Source organism: Fundulus heteroclitus, chromosome 8 (assembly GCF_011125445.2).
Source record: "Fundulus heteroclitus isolate FHET01 chromosome 8, MU-UCD_Fhet_4.1, whole genome shotgun sequence".
Taxonomy (NCBI): Eukaryota; Metazoa; Chordata; class Actinopteri; order Cyprinodontiformes; family Fundulidae; genus Fundulus; species Fundulus heteroclitus.
Genome location: NC_046368.1, coordinates 27503640 through 27522865, shown reverse-complemented (window position 1 = coordinate 27522865; position 19226 = coordinate 27503640). Strand labels below are relative to the sequence as shown.

The 19226-nt window shown below is 41.6% G+C and overlaps 1 protein-coding gene across 1 annotated transcript; it reads right to left on the bottom strand.

The window, feature by feature from the left end:
• Window positions 1–6188: 6188 nt before the first annotated feature.
• On the bottom strand, window positions 6189–18194 carry tbca (tubulin cofactor a). Its single transcript, XM_012869683.3, has 4 exons — window positions 18017–18194; window positions 11638–11743; window positions 8648–8734; window positions 6189–6858 (listed from the first exon to the last, which is right to left on the bottom strand). Exons 1-4 carry the CDS (start codon window positions 18067–18069, stop codon window positions 6778–6780), a joined length of 327 nt encoding a protein of 108 aa, XP_012725137.2. The 5' UTR covers window positions 18070–18194; the 3' UTR covers window positions 6189–6777.
• Between the last annotated feature and the right edge of the window lie 1032 nt (window positions 18195–19226).

The window sequence follows — 19226 nt, the reverse complement described above, 5'->3', positions numbered from 1 at the left end:
AAAGTTGAAAAGTTTCAAGGATGGAAGTTGGTGGCTATCCTTGACCAGTTCAGCTGCAGCATGGATGCTAAAAAGTCAAAGCTGCTGGCCAGCTGAGCTCTGAGGCTGTGAGGCGGCCAGCCGTCACCAACATCTTAGCTGTTGCCAAGGAGAAACATTCTCACTGATTCAGCTGTTTTCTGCCCTGATCCCAAACTAATTCTCCTTTTTTTCTCTTTCATTTTACATCAAGGGAAAAAACAGATGAAGTTACGACAGTTTAAAAATTTGACTGGAATGTAACCAACGGATAGGCTATTGTCTGTACAGCGTAATCTAGTCCTTTAGGTTGTTAATCTTAGATCATTTGCACTCAGAAATAACACAAAAAGCAGTTACATAATTTTTATTGATTAAATTCTGACAGTGGGTTTTGCCAGTGCAGGTGGACGCCTTCTGATTGGATAGCTCTCCCAGTTGACTGCGCGCTAGTGTTGCCAACTGATCTCAAAATGAAAACGCAATAAAATAGTCCTTTTTGTGCAAACTCTCCAGAATGATTAACGTTATTATGTAATAATTATTATTATTATCGCTTTGTTCAGCCTTAATGATGATTGTAAAGCGCTTTGTGGGTCGTTGTGATTAATGCCTTAAAAAAGGACGCAATAAATTTGACTGGAATAAGAGGACATCTGCCGACATATAAGCAACAATTGCTTCTTCCTTCTATCCCGCTTAATAATCTGTACGGATTACGTTGCTTCGTTTGTAAACCATAAAAACAAGTTCTTGCATGTCTTAAAATCATGTTACAGTTTGTTTAACCACATTGTGTTTTTCATGCACACAGCAACAACTTTACAGACGGACAAGTTGTAGACAGATGTCGGTAGATTTCTTTTCTTTTTTTCCTTTCTTCTTTTTTTGGAGAGAGCAGATTTATTTATTATGCGCCACAATGGACGCGTCCGAGCGTGAAGACCGGGGTTCTTTTCTTTCCTCCATCCGTCTACAGGCTCCGGTTGCTGCTGCTCATCTTTTATTTGTCTGCGGTCTGCTGGCACTAGATACCAGGCGGGATGGATGCTATTTAGGACGCCTTTTGCGCTCATTTCTGCGTCTTTTTTTTTTTATAAAGGAGCGAATGAAAACGTCAAATTTGGAAATATGTTGTTTTTTTTTTTTTAATCTTCTATTTTAATTAGAAGCAGCCCTGATTGGATTCAGGCTGTTGTCTCCTCTCCGTTTGGCAAGGATGAAATCGTGCCCCTTTAGCTATATGGATGTAGGCAAAGGAGCGGCTTTATAATTACCCGTGTGCGCAAATTTCACAGCCTTTAAGCCTAACAGTGGTTCCCGTACACCCTTCTCCTGACGCACCGTGCGTTGCGAGGATAATTCAGAGCCGTCACTTTGCGCCATGATGGATTGTGGCGCTTCGTTTTACGACTTTACACCAGTGCCACGCTTTTATAGCTGTGCGCAAACGGCTGTGAGTGACTCCTCTCGGTGCAGCGGGTCATATTTAACCTGAACAACCAGAGAGCAGATCATGGGGTGTCAGGAATAATGATGCGTCTACAGGACAAACAAAGCTAACTGAAATTAGGCTTTTTTTTTTTCTTTTTTTTTTTAAATCATATAAGCCGACGTGGTTCCCATTTGGATTGTTTTGCATGTTGCAAATATGAAAAATTTAAAGAAAATTGTTATTCTTCTCCATTAATTACAAATATGTCGTCACTGTTTTAATTAATTTGCCTGCTTTTCAGCCTACCTTTCGTCACTGCGCTGTATTGTGACTTGAAGGTTGGAATTAACATGGATCTTCACAATGTCTGCGTCTTTGAACAGATTTTTTTTTTTATCCACCCGGACAAACAAGCATTCATATCTTCACTTTTACACTGGTTGCAACAAACTGTTGCAACTTAAGCAATCAACAAATACATGTTTGAGTCAGATTTGAATCAAATCTTCTGAGTGGAAGGGGAGCCGTATTGGGGGGTGGGGGTGTTACTGACAGGGGTACCCAAAAAGAAAATGTTCAATATACATATAAACTTTCAAGATTTTGATTTTTTTTTTTTTTTTTTTTTTTTTTTCATGGGGCTCAAAATTCGTGGTGGCATCCATGAGTAGAAGCTCTGCAACTTTATTAACTATAAGTCACTAAAGCTAATTTTGAAAACATTCTTTTTAAAACTGCACAGGATTAGACTACATAAGATTATTTTTCCTTTTTTTTATTTTTTATTTTTATTTTTTTTTAGCAAACTAAGCTCATTTATTGTTTTCACAATTAGAGTAATTTTACAAATCCCTAGATTTTTAAAAAAACATGCAATTGTTGTATTTTATTTAATCCAGTCCAGTTTTGACCAATCTTTATTACAATGCAGTTTTCCATCTTTGCGCCAATCTGTGGCCGTCCTAAAGCAGAAAAAAATAAAAAATAACGAAGAAGGTGCTGTTTTTATGTTCCCTTTGTTAGAACAGAGGTTTCATTCCCCTCATACTGTGGTTTGTTTTTAAAGAACCTCATGCGTGAACTTCATATTGCAGGTGTAGAGAGCACCTATTTCCATGCACCGAATCAGAAATCCAACAAGATGCCAAATTCAAGGATCATTAGAAAGTGGCAGCGTGCCGTCACCTTACAGATCACTTTTTTTTTTCTTCTTTTGTTACTTTGAGTTCTTGTGTCATCCCTAGACGAGATGCCGCCCCTGGCAGTGAGCCATAATAAGTCATAATACAGCCCATGTAAACATTATTAGCTTTACATATTTCTGCTGGACAACACAAAGAATAAAAATAACGGTCACTTTTTATAATGTAAAAAATATATCAGCAAAAATAAATCAATGCAACGCAAAACAGCGTGTAATGTGGCATGCATCGTCAGAGTCCTTTCTTTCTTCTTCTACCTCACCATCATATTTGTGAATTAGAGGGGGTTTGAACCCACGACCTCCCGCTTACACACCGCAGATCAGAGATGGTGCGGTTCCTGTTTCTCTCTGCTTGCAGTCTTTGCGGTCCGTATTCACTCAATTAGAGATTTCTGAGGAGAAGGAAGAAAAAAAAAAAACAATCGATCTTCCATCTGCACCGGGCTCCCAGTTCAACAAATGAGATTCTTGTTTCATGCAGCTGATTTGGTGACAGTCTGGGGGATTGTGGGAGGAATGGAGTCACCGCGGTGAGGAGGAGAGGAGCAGCTGCCACGGGGCGCCGCGGCGGGCTGATGCCAGAAAGTTTGACACTGACAGACCTAAAGGCGGAAAATGGGACAGCCTCTGTTGTGTTAAAGTGACGGAAATGTATGGCCGCAGGCTTTTAGGTTCAGTGAGAAAGGTCTCCCGTCCTGTGTAATATATCAGCTCCACTGACTCCATGTAGTTAAAAAAAAAAAGAAAGAAGATTTCACAATCCAAACGTGTGCAAAAATGAGCCTTTAAAAGCCTATCAAAGTGAGCAAAAATATTCATACACTATAAAAATGGATTTTGGAAGGTGTTAAATATAGGGGCATTAAAGTGATGAAAAAAATCTAGTTAAGCATGTTTGTAAAACAGATGATCAGTAATAGCTACATTTTTTCAAATTAAATTACTGTATCTTGGTAGCAAATCTGAACAATATTAGATTAATAGGTATTTGTATTCGTTGTGTACTGCCTCCAGCAGAGAATGGCCAGGCTGACAGGTTATGGGCTGTACTATGAATGCATAAAGTCAAAAGAGATGACATGTACTGCTGTGTTTGGAAACAGTCGCAATCCTAAAGTCAAAGCGGTACCACTTTACATTAAGGCCCCCTTTATAGATGGCTACTAAATAGTTTATTGATGTTATTAAGCTGTAAACGCTCCTTCATATGTGGTTATTATACATTAAGAGGGGGAAAAACAAACTGATCAGTTTCTTGCCAATTAGTGTGCCTAATCTGTTTAACTATAGGAATTTCATCTAGTTGTTTATATTAAACATTTTCAGACTAAGTCCACCCTGTAAGCACAAACTGGTCAATTATGTCTCTTGCTCACCCTTAATTAATGCATAATAAACACTTATGAATGAGTTATAAAATGTTTACAGATTAATAATATATCTCTAAACTATGTAATAGCCATCCACAAGGGCAGCATTATTGAAAAGTGGTAGCGTCAAAAAAGAAAGGCTTCATAAATTTGAGGCAAAAAACAAATCTTTGCAGTGGTCAAGCATCATGGGTAAACTTTGAATGCCGCCATATTGTCTAAGTTTTGTACCGTTTCAGTAAAGTCTTGTAATTTAATTAGAGGCAAGTTCTTGTATGTTTTGTTTCTTTTTAACACGGAGGACGACCCAGATGGCTCCATGAAGCAGGGCAGCTGCCCGGGAATCTCAGGAGGAAGCAGCAGAGCGCTCCGCTGGGACGGAGCGGATCCTCCGCATGCGTAAAAACAAGTTTGTCCGCACTAGAGACCACAGCTGCACATTTTATCCTTATCAACACGAACAGGGAAGACGATTGTGGGGGAAAAAAATAAAAATAAATTCTGTTTAGTTTTGTTCAGAAACTGTGTTGTGCAGATTACTTTTGTACTTCCCCAACACATGTTCCTCGAGTGTTTGAATATTAAAATGAAACTGAATAGTTAGAACTTCATTTAAGTAATTTAGAGTTGTTTTTTGTTGTTTTTTATTATTATTGCAGTTCAAGTTCTGCTCGGTAATTATTTAAAAGCTACCTTTAAAAAACATATGCACCCTGTAACACTAATCGAATAGGTTCCAACCGCCTGAGATTTCCTATATCATGGCAGAGTGAGAACAAAGGTGGATAGCGTGCCCCCGTTTTGAGAGGAGACATGACTTGATAAAATGAACATGCAGTGCTGTGTTACATGCATATGTATTCATATATCTGTGGACTATATCCTCTCCCGTTGCAAAACGTCTGTCTGCACACAACACAAACCCAGAATAATGCATATGTAAATATCTGCCATGTTGTTCTTGTTCTGCAAATAGTTGCATTTTCTATTTTTCTACATCTTGCATTTCTTTTGTTTATTCCACGTTATATATTTCTGTCTACTTATGTCAACTGTATGTGTGTCTGTAGCACCTCATCACAAAATTCCTCATTATGAGTGAAATAGGCTACTACTTGGCAATAGAGCTCATTCTGATTAATCGTTAATCATCAGATTAGAAACTCATGTTTATGCTCGGAGGGACAACTCCCTTTACTGTGGGGTTGATTTCATAAAGCCAAATCAATTGAGCTATTAAAGACTGGCCTGAACCATTTACCTTAAACAAACTGTGTTTCAATTAGACAAATGCAAAATGTTAAACGGATTTCAAAAATAAAACATTAATGTTTCTTTCATGGTGTTTTACCCCCAATAGCTGTTATGGACACTATTTTGAGATGGCTTAAGTTTTGATTTTTATATTTGGATCTTTTAATCGCACCAAATAATGTATGTTTTTATTGGTTTCAGGGTGACTCCATCTTTAAATAACATTCCTGCCACACTTAAGTTCATAAATGTCAGCTGCCCCAGTTTGTGGCAGGAAGTCTAAATTGGCCTAAATGTTTTTTTGTTTTTTTTTAAGAGCTTCTCCCACCACCAAACCTGAGAGCAGGATCTCAGACTGTGTTCCCACACCTCCTCCCTCTCCCCCCTCCCGCAGAACAGGAGCCGGGGCCACGTGTCTCCGAGCCGAGCTCCGCCTGCTGCCCGGGGTCCTCCCGGTCACACCAGCCGCAGGTGGAGCGCCCCGCCGCCGCATCTCATGCCTCAATTAGCGCCGCTGCCCTCCTGCACGGACTCGATTAGGCCGTGATTTATCCGAAAGAAATATAATTATGCCCGCAAATAAAATAATCAGCATTGAAGAGCGATTTCCTTAACGAGACGGAGCGGGGTGGATGTCACGGAGTAGCAGCGCCTCATTAGGGCGATAATGAGACTTTGGGGGTGATCCCGATAATTATCGAAATCTGCAAAATAAGGATCAAGTCAAATGTAACCTTAATTTGTCTGGCAATTGAGTTCATTTATTAGTATGACTATTTAGGAAGGACTCACTCAGCGGTAATGTAAGGTGGCGTTATTTTAGGCCATTTGAATAATAGATGGAGGTGCAGCGGGGGACATGAGACGGGCCTGTTTTGTCATTCACGGATGGAAGCAACATTTGTCATGACTGACAGGGTTTCCCAAAGTGCTCGTCTTTATTGTACGCGTCCAGAAACAATCCAGTTCAGTGTGGTTAACAGGGACACCCGCAGGTGCAGGCATGCAATAAAAACCTCCAACTGCTTCGCTAAGAGGACGCATCAATGGAAAAGAAACGGGAACTATGACAGTGCATTCCTTACCATTTCATTACAATTTATCAAGAAACAAAAAGGCTGATTAAGAGTCAAAAATCAGAAATCTGAGCCAACAACAACCTGGATTCTACGTAAAAAAAAATCAGATAAATTCTTCAAACCAATAAACTGTCTTGCAGAAAGGTAAAGGACATAACATTGACAGCGCTCAGCAACCCTGCCGTCAACGCTTCGTGCTAACGAGCCAAATGTTTCCCTGCGTTCTTGTGGGATTTACGGGCAGGTGGAGCTGAACAAACGTGGTGGCGTGTTAGCGGTAAACGGTTAGCAACAATCACATCGGGAGCAGAAAACTTTGGATTCGGTCGGTCTCTGTGGTTCTGAGGGAGGCCCGAAGAAAGGAATGGACATTTAAAGGCGCTGGATCCAGCGGGGAGGAGAAACAGCCGGCAGAAATCATCCTTCAAGCTTCACTGAGTCCAATACGCTCTTAGCCTCTTTGTACTCCTCTGATTCAGCCAGGTCCTCCTCTGTTTCCTGGGCACACAAACACAAGCACACAGGCGGTGGTTTATTGCAACCCAACATTGCTCCTGTCTGTAAAGACTGTCCAAAAAAAAAAAATAATGAAAATTATATAATATACACACACAGAGTTGTCAGCATCATGTCAGTAACTTGTTACTGGAAGCTAAATGTAGCAGAGGATCAGTCGCCATGAGGGGGATCACGAGTGTGAAGCTGTCTTTTAATCAGGTATGTTTGAGTTCCTGTGGTGGTCGCCGCGCTGACGGCGCTGCTAATGAACTGTGATGAGCGTGTACATGTCTGTCTCGGGGAGGATGAGCTATAGGAGAGGGGACGTGTCTCTAATTCCAGGTTAGCTCTCTCTCTCTCTCTCTCTCTCTCAGGCTGGTGACTCACACCTCACGCTGCCCGGCTGCTGCTCTGCATTAATTGAGATGACCCTTAGCCGTGCATGCTTATGTTTGCCTCTCGCCATATCAACTTAAATCCCCGTGGGTTTCGGCATTGCTCCCCGCGTGTACAGACAGGACCGCACAGAAGTTAATTAATGCCACGCGTGGTTTCTGTTCATATCCAGAAGTTCACTTGATGTAAAGCGTCAAAACAATGGCAGTTTGTTGCTTTGCAGCAGAACCACGTATTTCCAGTGCGGAGGAATGACCGTGACTCACTTTGGCACTATTAGTGCTGAGGAGGTCTTCACGGCCTTTTCATTATGCATTAGTACTTTAACAAAGACAAAAGGTGATGGAGGAGGAACGTGTGAAAGAAGGCCCCCGTTGGTAGAGCAAAGGTTCGCCAACGCTAAACATTCAGTGCCAGCAACAATGGAGTGGTTTAGGTCACAGCACATCTGTGTTCAGCCCTTTCAATCGTCTTGGTGCTGAAAATGCTTTATAAATAAACTTGCCTTGCAACGTTAGAATGGCCTAGTCAAACTCCTGAATTCAACCCCATTTAAAATGTGAGGCAAGTCTCTTCAGCCAACCAGATATCAGAAGATCTGTTGAAAATGGTCTAATACCTGCTGACCCTTTCAGTACTTGGCTGAAAGTATGGCAGCAGTAGTTAACACACAGTCATTGTACTATGTAGTGAACATATATAGTAATATAATTTTCCTTTAAATCATGACAGAACATGTTAAGGATATCTGACTATACTCATAGTTTGGATCTGGGTCTATAGGGGTTATGAGTAGCTAGGGGGAGGGGCTTAACTGCTCTGTATGTTTTGGTTTGTGTTTTATTTTCTAATAAAAAGACAAATGAAAATCAGTTTGCATAAAATACAGTGAGATTTACAGATTATGATGTAGAAAAACTCAAGGGTTAGATTATCTTTGCAAGTTTTTGCCAGTACTGTTGGTAAGACACTGAATGCTAATAACGTCCTTACAAAACCCCACTTGCAATTTGAGAACGCTCCTCAAAATGAAGCAACATTTTTGTGAAATCATGACATCAGATGAGGTCCTTTGTACACACCTGTAACAGTATTGCTGTGTATGATTTTAATAAAAAACAAAATGGCGTCATTTATGATAGCTGATCCAGTTAATAAGTCAATATCAGAGCCGATCTCTGATCCGGGTATCGGATCGGTGCATCTCTAGCATTTTTCACACTGTTAATGTTTCTAAATTCATTATGGTACTATAATAGTTTATACTGGAGCAATGAAATTCCCTGTCTTTACATATTCAAATGTAATCCTGTGGAGATTTGGAAAGAAAGAGCAACAACAAAAAAATTGTCCGACTTCCTGTTACTTTTAACAGGACTTCCTGTTTACTTACTAGTATCTGACTCAGGTCTGCGTGGGCTATGAGCAGACGGCGGCGACAGTCTGGGACCATCATTCTGGACTCCTGCAACACCTCCATCTGTATCACACAGAGACCACCATCAGTTAATAAGGATGCCCTCAAGTATTTTCACAAAAACAAACACTGTTTATAACATTGACCTAAAGAGCTAGGCACGAGCAGATTGACCTGCCGGATTTTCCTAACATGGAGGGCGTCCCACACGCGCCCGGCTGCGGTCAACATCTCCCAACGAGCCGGCGCCATACCAAAATGTTATTGAGTTATCGATCGGGCCGGGAGTCGGGCCGAGATCTGCCTGCACACCTGGATGGATGAAGAAGCCTGGAGGCGAGGGCACGGTGATCAGGCATAAAGAGGTGTTACTGCGCCTGTGAGTGGAACTGGGTGGGGAACTCGCACAGCCACTGGCGTAGTGGAATTCCCCCACAAGGCACCCTGAGGAGCAGAAAAGAGTCGGCTAACGTTGTCAGACACACTTCTGCTTGACAGACGCTTCCTCCTCGATCCCACTCGCGGTGAAGCAAAGTCAAAACATGGACGCGGTCGCTTTTGTGCGGCTGAATCCGAGCGGCTCGCTGACACGCGGTGGACGGCTGGTCGCGCTGCTTGCCATCTAGATGTGACAAGGTGAGCGAGACAAGTGGAGAGATGCAGAAACAAGAGGAAAGTCACGGTGCCCTCCCGCTGCAGTGGAATGATCCCATCAGGACGGGATAAAGATGACACTTAAAGCGTATTGATTCCATTAAAACCTAAACCTCTAAGCCATCCTGTCTCAGAAACCTCTCATCTTCAATAATCCACCTGGCCCCCCAATCTACCCATTTAACACCAGCTAAGCCTGTCGCTCAGGCTCAACTGCCACTCCATGAGTCAACAAACAAAACACAAGCAGAATCTTTGATGCACCACAGTTTTTATTTCTGAATTCACATGGAGTCCACACTGGACGGGTAGGACAGCTGAGCTTCGTATTTTTCTTTGTTTTAAAACACAATTAGATAACAATTGGATAAAAGATTACAATAAGTTACAGATAATAAAAAGTCGTAAATCAACCAACAGTCCATTTAGTCTCATAAGTAAGACAATAATGGGGAAAACAGATATAAAATCTGGCATTTTCTATTTTTCCCTTAAAAAAAAAAAAAAAAAAAAAAAAATCACTCTACTTTGAAAGCTTTGAAAGGGAGGCAAGATGAAGGCTTTCTGTATTACAGACTTCCTAAAAGTGATGGGAGGAGTTGCAGAGATGCATGCAGCAGTAACAGTGGGTAGTCCAAGCCACCCAGCGGCTAACGTTAAGCTAACAGGGCGTTTGATACGCGCTCTTTAGAACGGTCATCCAAGTGGTGGGTGCAGTCGCGCTAATTCAAAAATAGATAATTGCGGTGCTTACTTTTTGTTCAACGCATTATTGTTTATGCTATGTTTAAACTTTATCCACTTTATTGGGTTTCAAAAACTGTCAGTACAATAACTTTCAAGGTATTCACCCACTGTTTACGTCACTGCCCTGGCTCTCACTACACGTCCACACAACAGTAGCAGTCCCGACTCCACAAAAGACCATTGTTAATAGCTGTTCTTTTTTCTTCTTACCTTTCTTGTTCCTGTTATCATGTGGTCTTAATATTGTCGGCTCACATTTCTCAAAAACAGAGAAGCCTCTGATCAACTCTGATCAATCCTGTCATTTGGTCCAAATGGAAAGAACCAATCAGATGCCTTCATGTCTTGTCCAGCTCACGTCCCCGTCTGTCCCTCGAGTTCTGGGGGTATTGGCTTGTCTATTGGTTGTCCCACATGCCAATCATTCTGACGCGCTCACGTAACACCAGTGTGTGTGAACGTTCCTTGTTAGCTTCCGCTGTGGCTGCATAGGCGCTCTTTTAGTGTTTATGTTTCCGGTTAGCTTAGCGATTAGCGTCAGTGTTAGCCGTTAATTGTAGCTCCGCTGCGCTCACCGTATACTTTGAAAATGGCTAAGAGTCGCAAGAAACAAACAGTGTACAAGTTTAAGAGAAGAAGAGGAATACCTCAGTAAAAAGAACTAAGACCAGAGTGGATTTGGAAGATTTTTTCCACACGATTCCCCTGAGCAGCGGAAGAGCAGGTAAGACGGTCTTGCTCATGCGCAGTTATTCAAAAAGGAACTTATGTTTCTTATTTGCATTTCCGGAAAAATGGCTGACTATCAATATAAATATCATACACTATATGATATTACTTCTTCTACTACTAATAATATTGACGATTTTCCTTATGCTGCTGGCTTCAATCTTAGAGATGAATCCCATCTTATATCTATTTGCATATTATCAAACACATTTTATTAAAAGATGATTATATTAAAGAACATGCTGAATTTGCATACAACAATGATAATACATTCCTCTGTTCCCAAGCTGCAGACCGTTAGTTGAGTCTTTATAAATCCACTGAAACAAGGCCTGCACGACTGTATGGAAAAATGCAATTACAAAAAATAAATAAATAAATAATTGTTGAACATTACAATATTACAAATTGTGATCAACTCAGATTTGCTTTTACTCTCCATTTTTACTAAGTCCCAATCCCTCAACCTGAGTTTCAGGCTATCACAAGTTTGGGCAAACAGGACAGTCAAAGTCCATCCAAGGAGGCCAAATGGATTTTGAACATGCGACTGCTAGGAATCCACTGGCTACTTGGAAGGACTTTGACTACAAGTGTTGGTAATGTTGTAATTACCAACACTTTGTCAACAAGTGGTGAACTACGACACCCCAACATGATATAATCACATTTAAATCGAGCAGTTTAGAAAATGACTACCGATTCTCCTTTTAAAGCACAGCTTTTCTGTGGACTCCATGTGGACTGGCCTCATTAAGAATCAACAACGATGCAAAAAAAAAAAGAAAAAAAAAAAAAAGTGCATTGAAAACAGAAAACAAGTAAGAGTCTGACACCTGTTTCTTGATGACGTATTCGTCCCCTCCGTCTGCTTTCATGCGCTCGATCTTCTGTTCTTGCTGCTCTGATTCTTTTATGTATGAAATCTCCTCTTTGACCAGCCTGAAAAGAGACGGGAGCAGAGGTTAAAGGCAAAGCCACTGCCCTGTTCCAGTAAACGGCAAACACTAGAGACACGATATAGGCTGAACCACGACAAGCATGGCTGCGATGGTCACTTGCTGAGGACTGGGCCATCAATCTTTGTGCGTTTCCACTGACTGAGGAGACACTGTGAGATCATCTCCCTCTGGATACCAAGACACACACCTCGGTAACAAACCTCGGACACTTTATTCCTCCTCACTGCTGCCACAGTAAGAGCTGCTAACTTTGATTTAATAAAACCTATAGGTGGGAAGCACCGCACTCAATGCCTTTATTTAGACATTTATTTCACACAATCCACGACTAAAAACTGACATTAAATTTGTTAAGCCAATTTATTAAATCACACAGCAGCATCCATAACCGGCTGAATAACATGGAACCTACCAGGAGGGATGAATGGGGTAAATTAGCAACTCCAACCAGCAAGGTTTGATTCAGCGCATTTCTGTTACGCTGAAAATTGTCAAACTTACACCTAAATTAGACGTGAGCGTAACGATGCTACGTGCTAAGCTAACAGTACGACACGGATGTTTCAGAGCATCATAAAGCTCACGTGCATCAGCGAAGTTGTAAACCACCTGGACAACAGAGCTGTAAGCTAGCGCTAGCTGTTAGCTTCACAGACGGCCCAATAACTGCACCACGCAACGCTTTGCTGCGTGAATACAGCAAACAAACAACATACAAACATGTGTTATGTCTTTGTTGTCTATAAGTTATGGTTTCAATTCATTTTTAAGTGGTACAAGAGCTTTCACAAGCCTAGAGCGCCCTCCTGTGGCTATAGATTGTAATGTTTACTCCTTCATTCATGCTGGTCAGTATGAATTACCATTTGAGTTTGGTATATAAGTTACACCTGAACATAAGTCGCAGGATCGGCCAAACTATGAAAAAATGTGTAGCTTATAGTCCAAAGAATACAGTATATAACTTAACATACCTGGCTTATTGGTCTAGTCAGCAAATTTACCATTTCTGTGTTTGTCCTCTTGGCACTAAGCAGTGTTATTTTTTTTTTTACTGTGAAATAACTTTCAGGATTGCAAAACAAAAAGACAAAAAAAAAAAAAAAAACGTATCAAGGACAGCGGCAGAGACTTTACATGAACAATCCATTTTCAAAGTTTTCTAGCTTCTAGGTTAAAGATGGCTTGCCGTACTTTCACAGCCTTCTGCCTGCCGTCTTCGCCATCGCAGCTGCACAGTTTGAATGTTGAAAATTGTGTCATTGAACAACCAAGGTTTTTATAACCGTTAAGAACGATTATCTTGTCATCCCTACGTGGGAGGCACGTCATGCTGATGTTTCCAAACATCCCTGCGTACGACTGTCAAAATGTAAAGTTGGGGGGGTTTCCACACCTGAAAGGAAGAGACAAAAGATCTTTACACTCAAACTTAAACAATTTTGTGTTACTGAGCAGGCCGTAACACAAAATTGGATGAAAGGTCCTAAAAGGTCAGTGAACGCAACCTTTAGTGCATTTTAAGATGTTTCCAAGCAGCTTTTTAAAAAAAAACCTTTCCAAACACGTCAGGAGAGTGCATGAAACTTAATTAAATGGTCCCGCTTAGATCTTTCATTAATAGAGGTATTTTATTAATACAGATGTGCCTTTGATTTTGAAACATTTATAATACCTAAATCCTTACAAAATATTCAGTTTACGCCGATACAACTCCAATTTTAAGGAAAACGTCTTCATTTTAAACGAATAACTCTGACCCATTAACCCTAATGGTAGTTTTTTGTCCTCCTACAGCATTAACAGGTAAGAAATATATATAAAAAAAAAAACATTTTCCTGTCCATAATAGCTGTATTGTAACATCCAGCTCACATCTTAACATTATTACCTGGCCCTTTACACACACCCCCCCCCCCCATTCTCTCACACACACACACACACCCCATAGTACTACTCCTTTTTAGTGATTAATTGATCATCAATTCATTCCCTAATTCGGACCAAGTCAGGTAGTAAATGGGCCTCCTCTCATTGATTGCTAGTAAAAATGGGCCTGAGTACATTGATAAATTTTGATTATTTAACAATTACGGCCCAAATGGAACTAAATCTATTAAACAGATTCAGGGCCTGATTGGCATAATAGAGTTTGAAAATATCGCTATTAGCAATGATTTCCATCTAATTGTCTTTTTCCGGCTGCGGCCGCTCGTCGAAATGACAACACAAATTTCATTTTTCAGAAAATCAGCTGTGTGTAAGTGAGTAATCCTTCATTAGTCCGCCACATTACTGAGGAGCCTCGCCTCCGTGCTGCGCAGCTCCCCGCCTAACCAAGGAAGCCAACAGCACTCTGTCATATTTTACATCAATTACCCCTTATCGCAACGCGCTTCCATCAAGAAGCTTTTAAACAGGCACCATATGCGACGGCCGCCTCCCGCTCTCGGGTCTGACGCGCAATGAGTGATGTCGTCTGTTGGGGAGGAAGAAGGTGGCACGCAGAGGAGGGGGGGGGGGGGGGGGAGATGGAGGAAGGGAGGCGGGAATAATTTAAATAAAACTGAAGGACAGTCTAATAACAAAACGTCCATTCCTCCACCTTCCAGTCCGGATGTTAATTTCTTATTTCTCCCAGACTTGGGAGCGCCGGTGTGAATGAGGGGTGGGGTCGTGGCTGGTTTTAAATAGACCTGCCACCTCGGGCTTAATGGAAAAGGCAGCTCTCTGGAAAATAGAAAAAAAAAAAAAAAAAAAAAAAAAGAGAAAAGGGAATTAAAGCCAACCGACACACACGTTTGGCCGCCCTCTCTGCCACTGTATTTTTGAGCCTCGGTGTAGTCTGTGCTGCGAGCGGAATGACAAAGGCAAATTACTGTTGTCATTTTATTAAGGGCATCCGCCTCGCTACGGCGGAGAGGCGCTGACTGGAATGGGAGCAAGGCGCGGGAAACGGGGCCCGGCTAAAAGAGCAAGGCGGGCTTACCCGGAGCCCGGATGTATGAGAGGGCGGAGGCGCCGGGGAAGGAAGAGGAGGACAGACCGCAAGACAGGGACACCAACTTATGAGACGAAGAACAACTCTGTGCTCTTAGAACTCACCGCTTGATTAAAGGCTCATGTTCAGGAGACACTTTTGCTGTAGAGGGATTGGGATCCAATATCTCCCGTCTGGTGCTGAAAGTGCTGAATGTTAAAGCTTGAAAGAGTAGAAGGGAGGGCGTCTATTCAGCGAGGCTGATATGCCGCGGTGCTTCAAACTGACCACTCCTGGACAGCATGTGGCCCTTTAACAGTATGTTTAGTCAGTCTGTGCGTTCGCCCGTCACTGTGTGCTTTGGCTCATACACCAAACAGGATAGCTCCATAATCGTGGGCTTACCCAAGTTACCTTCCCTCCTCCATCTGTTCCTCCACTTTACAGGTCCTGGGTCAGGAAAAGTGTCGCTAGCTACCCTCTCTGCAGACCCCACACGTCCTGCACACAAACTGTTTAGACTTCTACCGTACGGTCGGCGCCACTTAGCGCCACATGGCAACGACCAGCAGGGTTCCCGCCAGCTAGCGGGTCGCTACGCAGAAATTAGACTATGTGCTACTAGCTAAGCTAACAGCGCGACAGGGCCGACTGAGAGCGAGATAGAAAAGCCAGTAAAGCACCAGCGAAGTCGTAAACCTCCCGGACTGTCAGTTTGCTGATGATACCAATAAATCTCGCTACCAAGTAACAGATCAGAATCATGCTAAACTAAAATGAATTGCATCTCAAAATAAAAATGGATGTGGCATTCCACCATAACCTATAAGAGATAAGATAAGCTTTACTGATCTCACATGTGTGGTTTGTGACATGTGAATTTCTCTTGGAGAAATTCACATGTCACATCGGCTCAGTAATCAGTAATCATAGGAAGAAGGTGTCAAGTAGGACAAGATGCATCATATATATACACAGTGTGTCCTCGTTATACCATGGGTCAAAAGGAGTAGGTAAGAAAAAGATCAAAAAATAAATAAGGCAGAGGATGTCTTATGTACATTCACGGTGACTTATACACGTGTGTATTGACATATATTCGGGTGTAGTAGCAGCAGAAGTCACTTCTTTCAGGATTATTTCACAGTGTATTAAATAGAATTGCACATTAGTTATTGCATGTTGGTTATTACAGTTACCGTTACGTGGGTAGTAACTATGTTACTAGCCTCAGTAATAAGGTGGGGTGGGTGACTGTTTTTCGGCTGCCCGAGCCGTCAGCTTAAGGTTTAGCGGCTCTGTGGAAGCTCAGGCTGACCAGAGCTCCATCACTGGGCTCCCTGTGTTCATTTGACTAGGATTAAAACAGAGCGTTAGCTTATGTTGCCCACAAAGTCTACCAATTCACCGTTTGAGTCGCAGGAGCTTCACCGACCTTTTTACCTTGCTCTCCAGCATCAGTGGCGTTAGCGTAGCACGCAGCATCGTTCAGCGTTTTGTCATTTTCTTGTCCGTCCGCCTCGTAGGGAACGTTCCTCTGAATTACACTTTTCTGTTTCTTTAGTTGGATAATTTTTTTTATTCTGGCTGTAAATCAACATATTAGCAGAGTTTATCAGCACCAGCTGATTGTTGAGATGAACAGCTGCAGCGAGGCTGAGGATCGGTTATTGCAGAGGTGAGGGTCAGAAAAAGTGCAAGAACCGCCATGGCTTTTTTTTTTTTTGGTTCCCCTACGATATCGTTAGCCTGGAGGGCCGACATTTTTGTTTCATCCTTTGTTTTAACTGCAGAGTCGGGCTAAAACCCATTTCTAGGGATGTTAATAATAAATACGTTTAGTGTGACATCGTTGAAAATTTCTAGTTGTTAGAAGAAACCATAGTTATATAATGTATTTAACTGTTATTAAACTTAAAGAGGCTTGTAGGTAATATTCGAGGTGACTGCTTTAATGCATTATAACAGAAAATAAAAGTTAAATATTGTACCTATTTTGTTGGGGTTGGGGGGGATGTTGTCATTCAATGGCAGCGAAACATAAAACAACTGAACTTAAATGTATCCACAATGTTTAAATATCTCAAAAATGAGTTAATTACAAAAGTATGTAAATAAATCCATGAATTCTAATTTTGGGTGGTATGTTAAAATGCTATTTATTTATATTAGTCATTAGTCAACTGTGTCATGGGTCTTAGTTGCAACGCACCACTATCTTGTAAAACAGACTAACACCTGATTGGATAAAGTTTACAAAGAGCCCAATTCAGATCAGTTAACTTTAACATGTTAACCCTGATGGGAAAGGCTGACGGATCAAATTTATCATGTGGGGCATTACATCTTCATGACACAAGTCAATAAGTGATATGCTTTTGTGTAAATAAAAAATAATATTTAACAATACATTTATCAAAACATTTGCTTCGAATTTTATCAAATATTGTCAAGCTTAAGGTATCACCCATTGATTTTTTTTATTGAACTGTAGAGCTATTTGACCTCCATACACGCCTGAACAGAAGCTGAACTTGGCTTCCAGGCACGGCTAAAGGGTAAATCCTTACATTTTTAATCCACTCTGGTTTAAAAACTACAATTATAGCCTCATCTACTCTGAAGCCAGAATATTTGAAGCCCGGTTAGTGATTTGTAAAACATGTATCTAATTTGTGAAAGTTCATTAAAGGGCCAAATGGGTGCTTTGTTTTGCCTCTGGACCTGATCCTGTGGAGAATATTCAGACTATTCTTCAAAGATGGACCATTTGAAACCGTTATCCGAGACACGGCCATTTTGTACTCTTTTTCTGGCCATACGGTGTTTTGGTTAAATAGAAAACATTGATATAATTTGAATTTCAACGTATTTTCCATCGGCACAGCCATTATAAAACCAGCTAAGTTGCAGGAAAGCAGCATCACACTGATAGCCTGCTATTAGCTGTGAGCTACCATGTTAGCTTCCCTCTAGCTTTGGCGCCTCGGGATTCCGCTCGCATATTATATTTAGTTCAACACAATTAATGACCGAAATATCGCCGTCATCGTTACTCTATAAGCTCAAGTGGGTGGCTTTGGTGCCATAAATTGACCAGAAGCTAACAAAGGACTAGTTGAGATCTCTAGTGTCAGCTCAAGCAGCGCACCAACAACACCGGACTGCACTGAATGCGTGTATGGGAATAGCCGGCTAGCTTACTAGCATTAGCCTTGGAACCGCTTCTAGCGGGCCTCTGTCTAAGGTTATTTAAGTGTAACACATCATTACCTCTTCACGATGCCCGTCTTGATTTTAATCTGCCGCGTCCTTGGATCTGCCATGGCCAAAGATGACGAATGAAATCCGTTGCTGTCTGATCTGTCGAGCTCAGCTAGCTAACTGCGCAGGAGAGCCGGTGCGCTTCAGTGATGACAAGCTGCTCACAGAGAAGTCGATCCGCGGAGTGGATTGCTATTGATTTTTCAGGTCTGAGTGGCAGGGTCGAGTGAGCGGGTCTGGACCACTGGCTCCCTGGTATTGATGTAGATGGATCTATACCGTTTGAAGAAACTAAAATTGTTATATTACATTCACGTTAATAGGTTGTTGATTTTTATGACTGCAACAGTGTTTGATTTCCTAGCGAGTAAGGAAACAAAAGGAGGAAGCACTCACTGAGAGCACTGTAACTGTAAGGAGGCAAACCATAGCAACAAAGACAAGAGGAGCAACATACTCACTGTGTTGAAATGATAAAGCAATAAAGCTAATCATCGTCAATATCTGTCAACGCAGCATCAACTCAGACTTCTAGGGTGAAGTGGGAAAAAAAGTTTTAATTTTCCATTTTTGAAACACACAAAAAAAGTGTAACTGGACATTTGTATCATACCAGACACCAACACGAAGACCAAGGACCGTAGCAGACAGGTCAGGGAGAACGTTTTAGAGGAGTTTATAGCAGGGTTAGGTGATGACACATTCCAAGCTCTGGACATCTCACAGAGCACGGTTCAATCCATCGGCTCAGAATGAAAAGGGTGTGCCATGCCTGCAAACGTACCAAGACATGTTTGTACACCTAAACCGAACAAGGGGAGCATTAATCAGAGAGGCTGCCATGAGGTTCACTGTCGTTCTGGAGGAGCTACACAGATCCACAGCTAAGTTCGGAGAGTGGCAGGATAACTGTTAATTACATATCTAACAAATCAATCCCTTCTGGAGGAATGAAAGGAAGCCACAACACTCCCGGATGCAGCTGACCAAAAAACCTTTAGGGGACACAACAAACATGGGGCCAGATGAAACCATAAGTGATTTTTTTGATGCAAAATGCTATGAGTGGTTAAAAATGAACACATCATCCCCACTTCACATATCCGATCACATGTTGTTCTTTGACAGGCCAGGAAAAATAAACTGAGTTTATAGGAAAATAAAGGGAGCACAATAGGGCCATCCCGAAAGAAAGTTAGAATCTGCAAACGACTTGAGA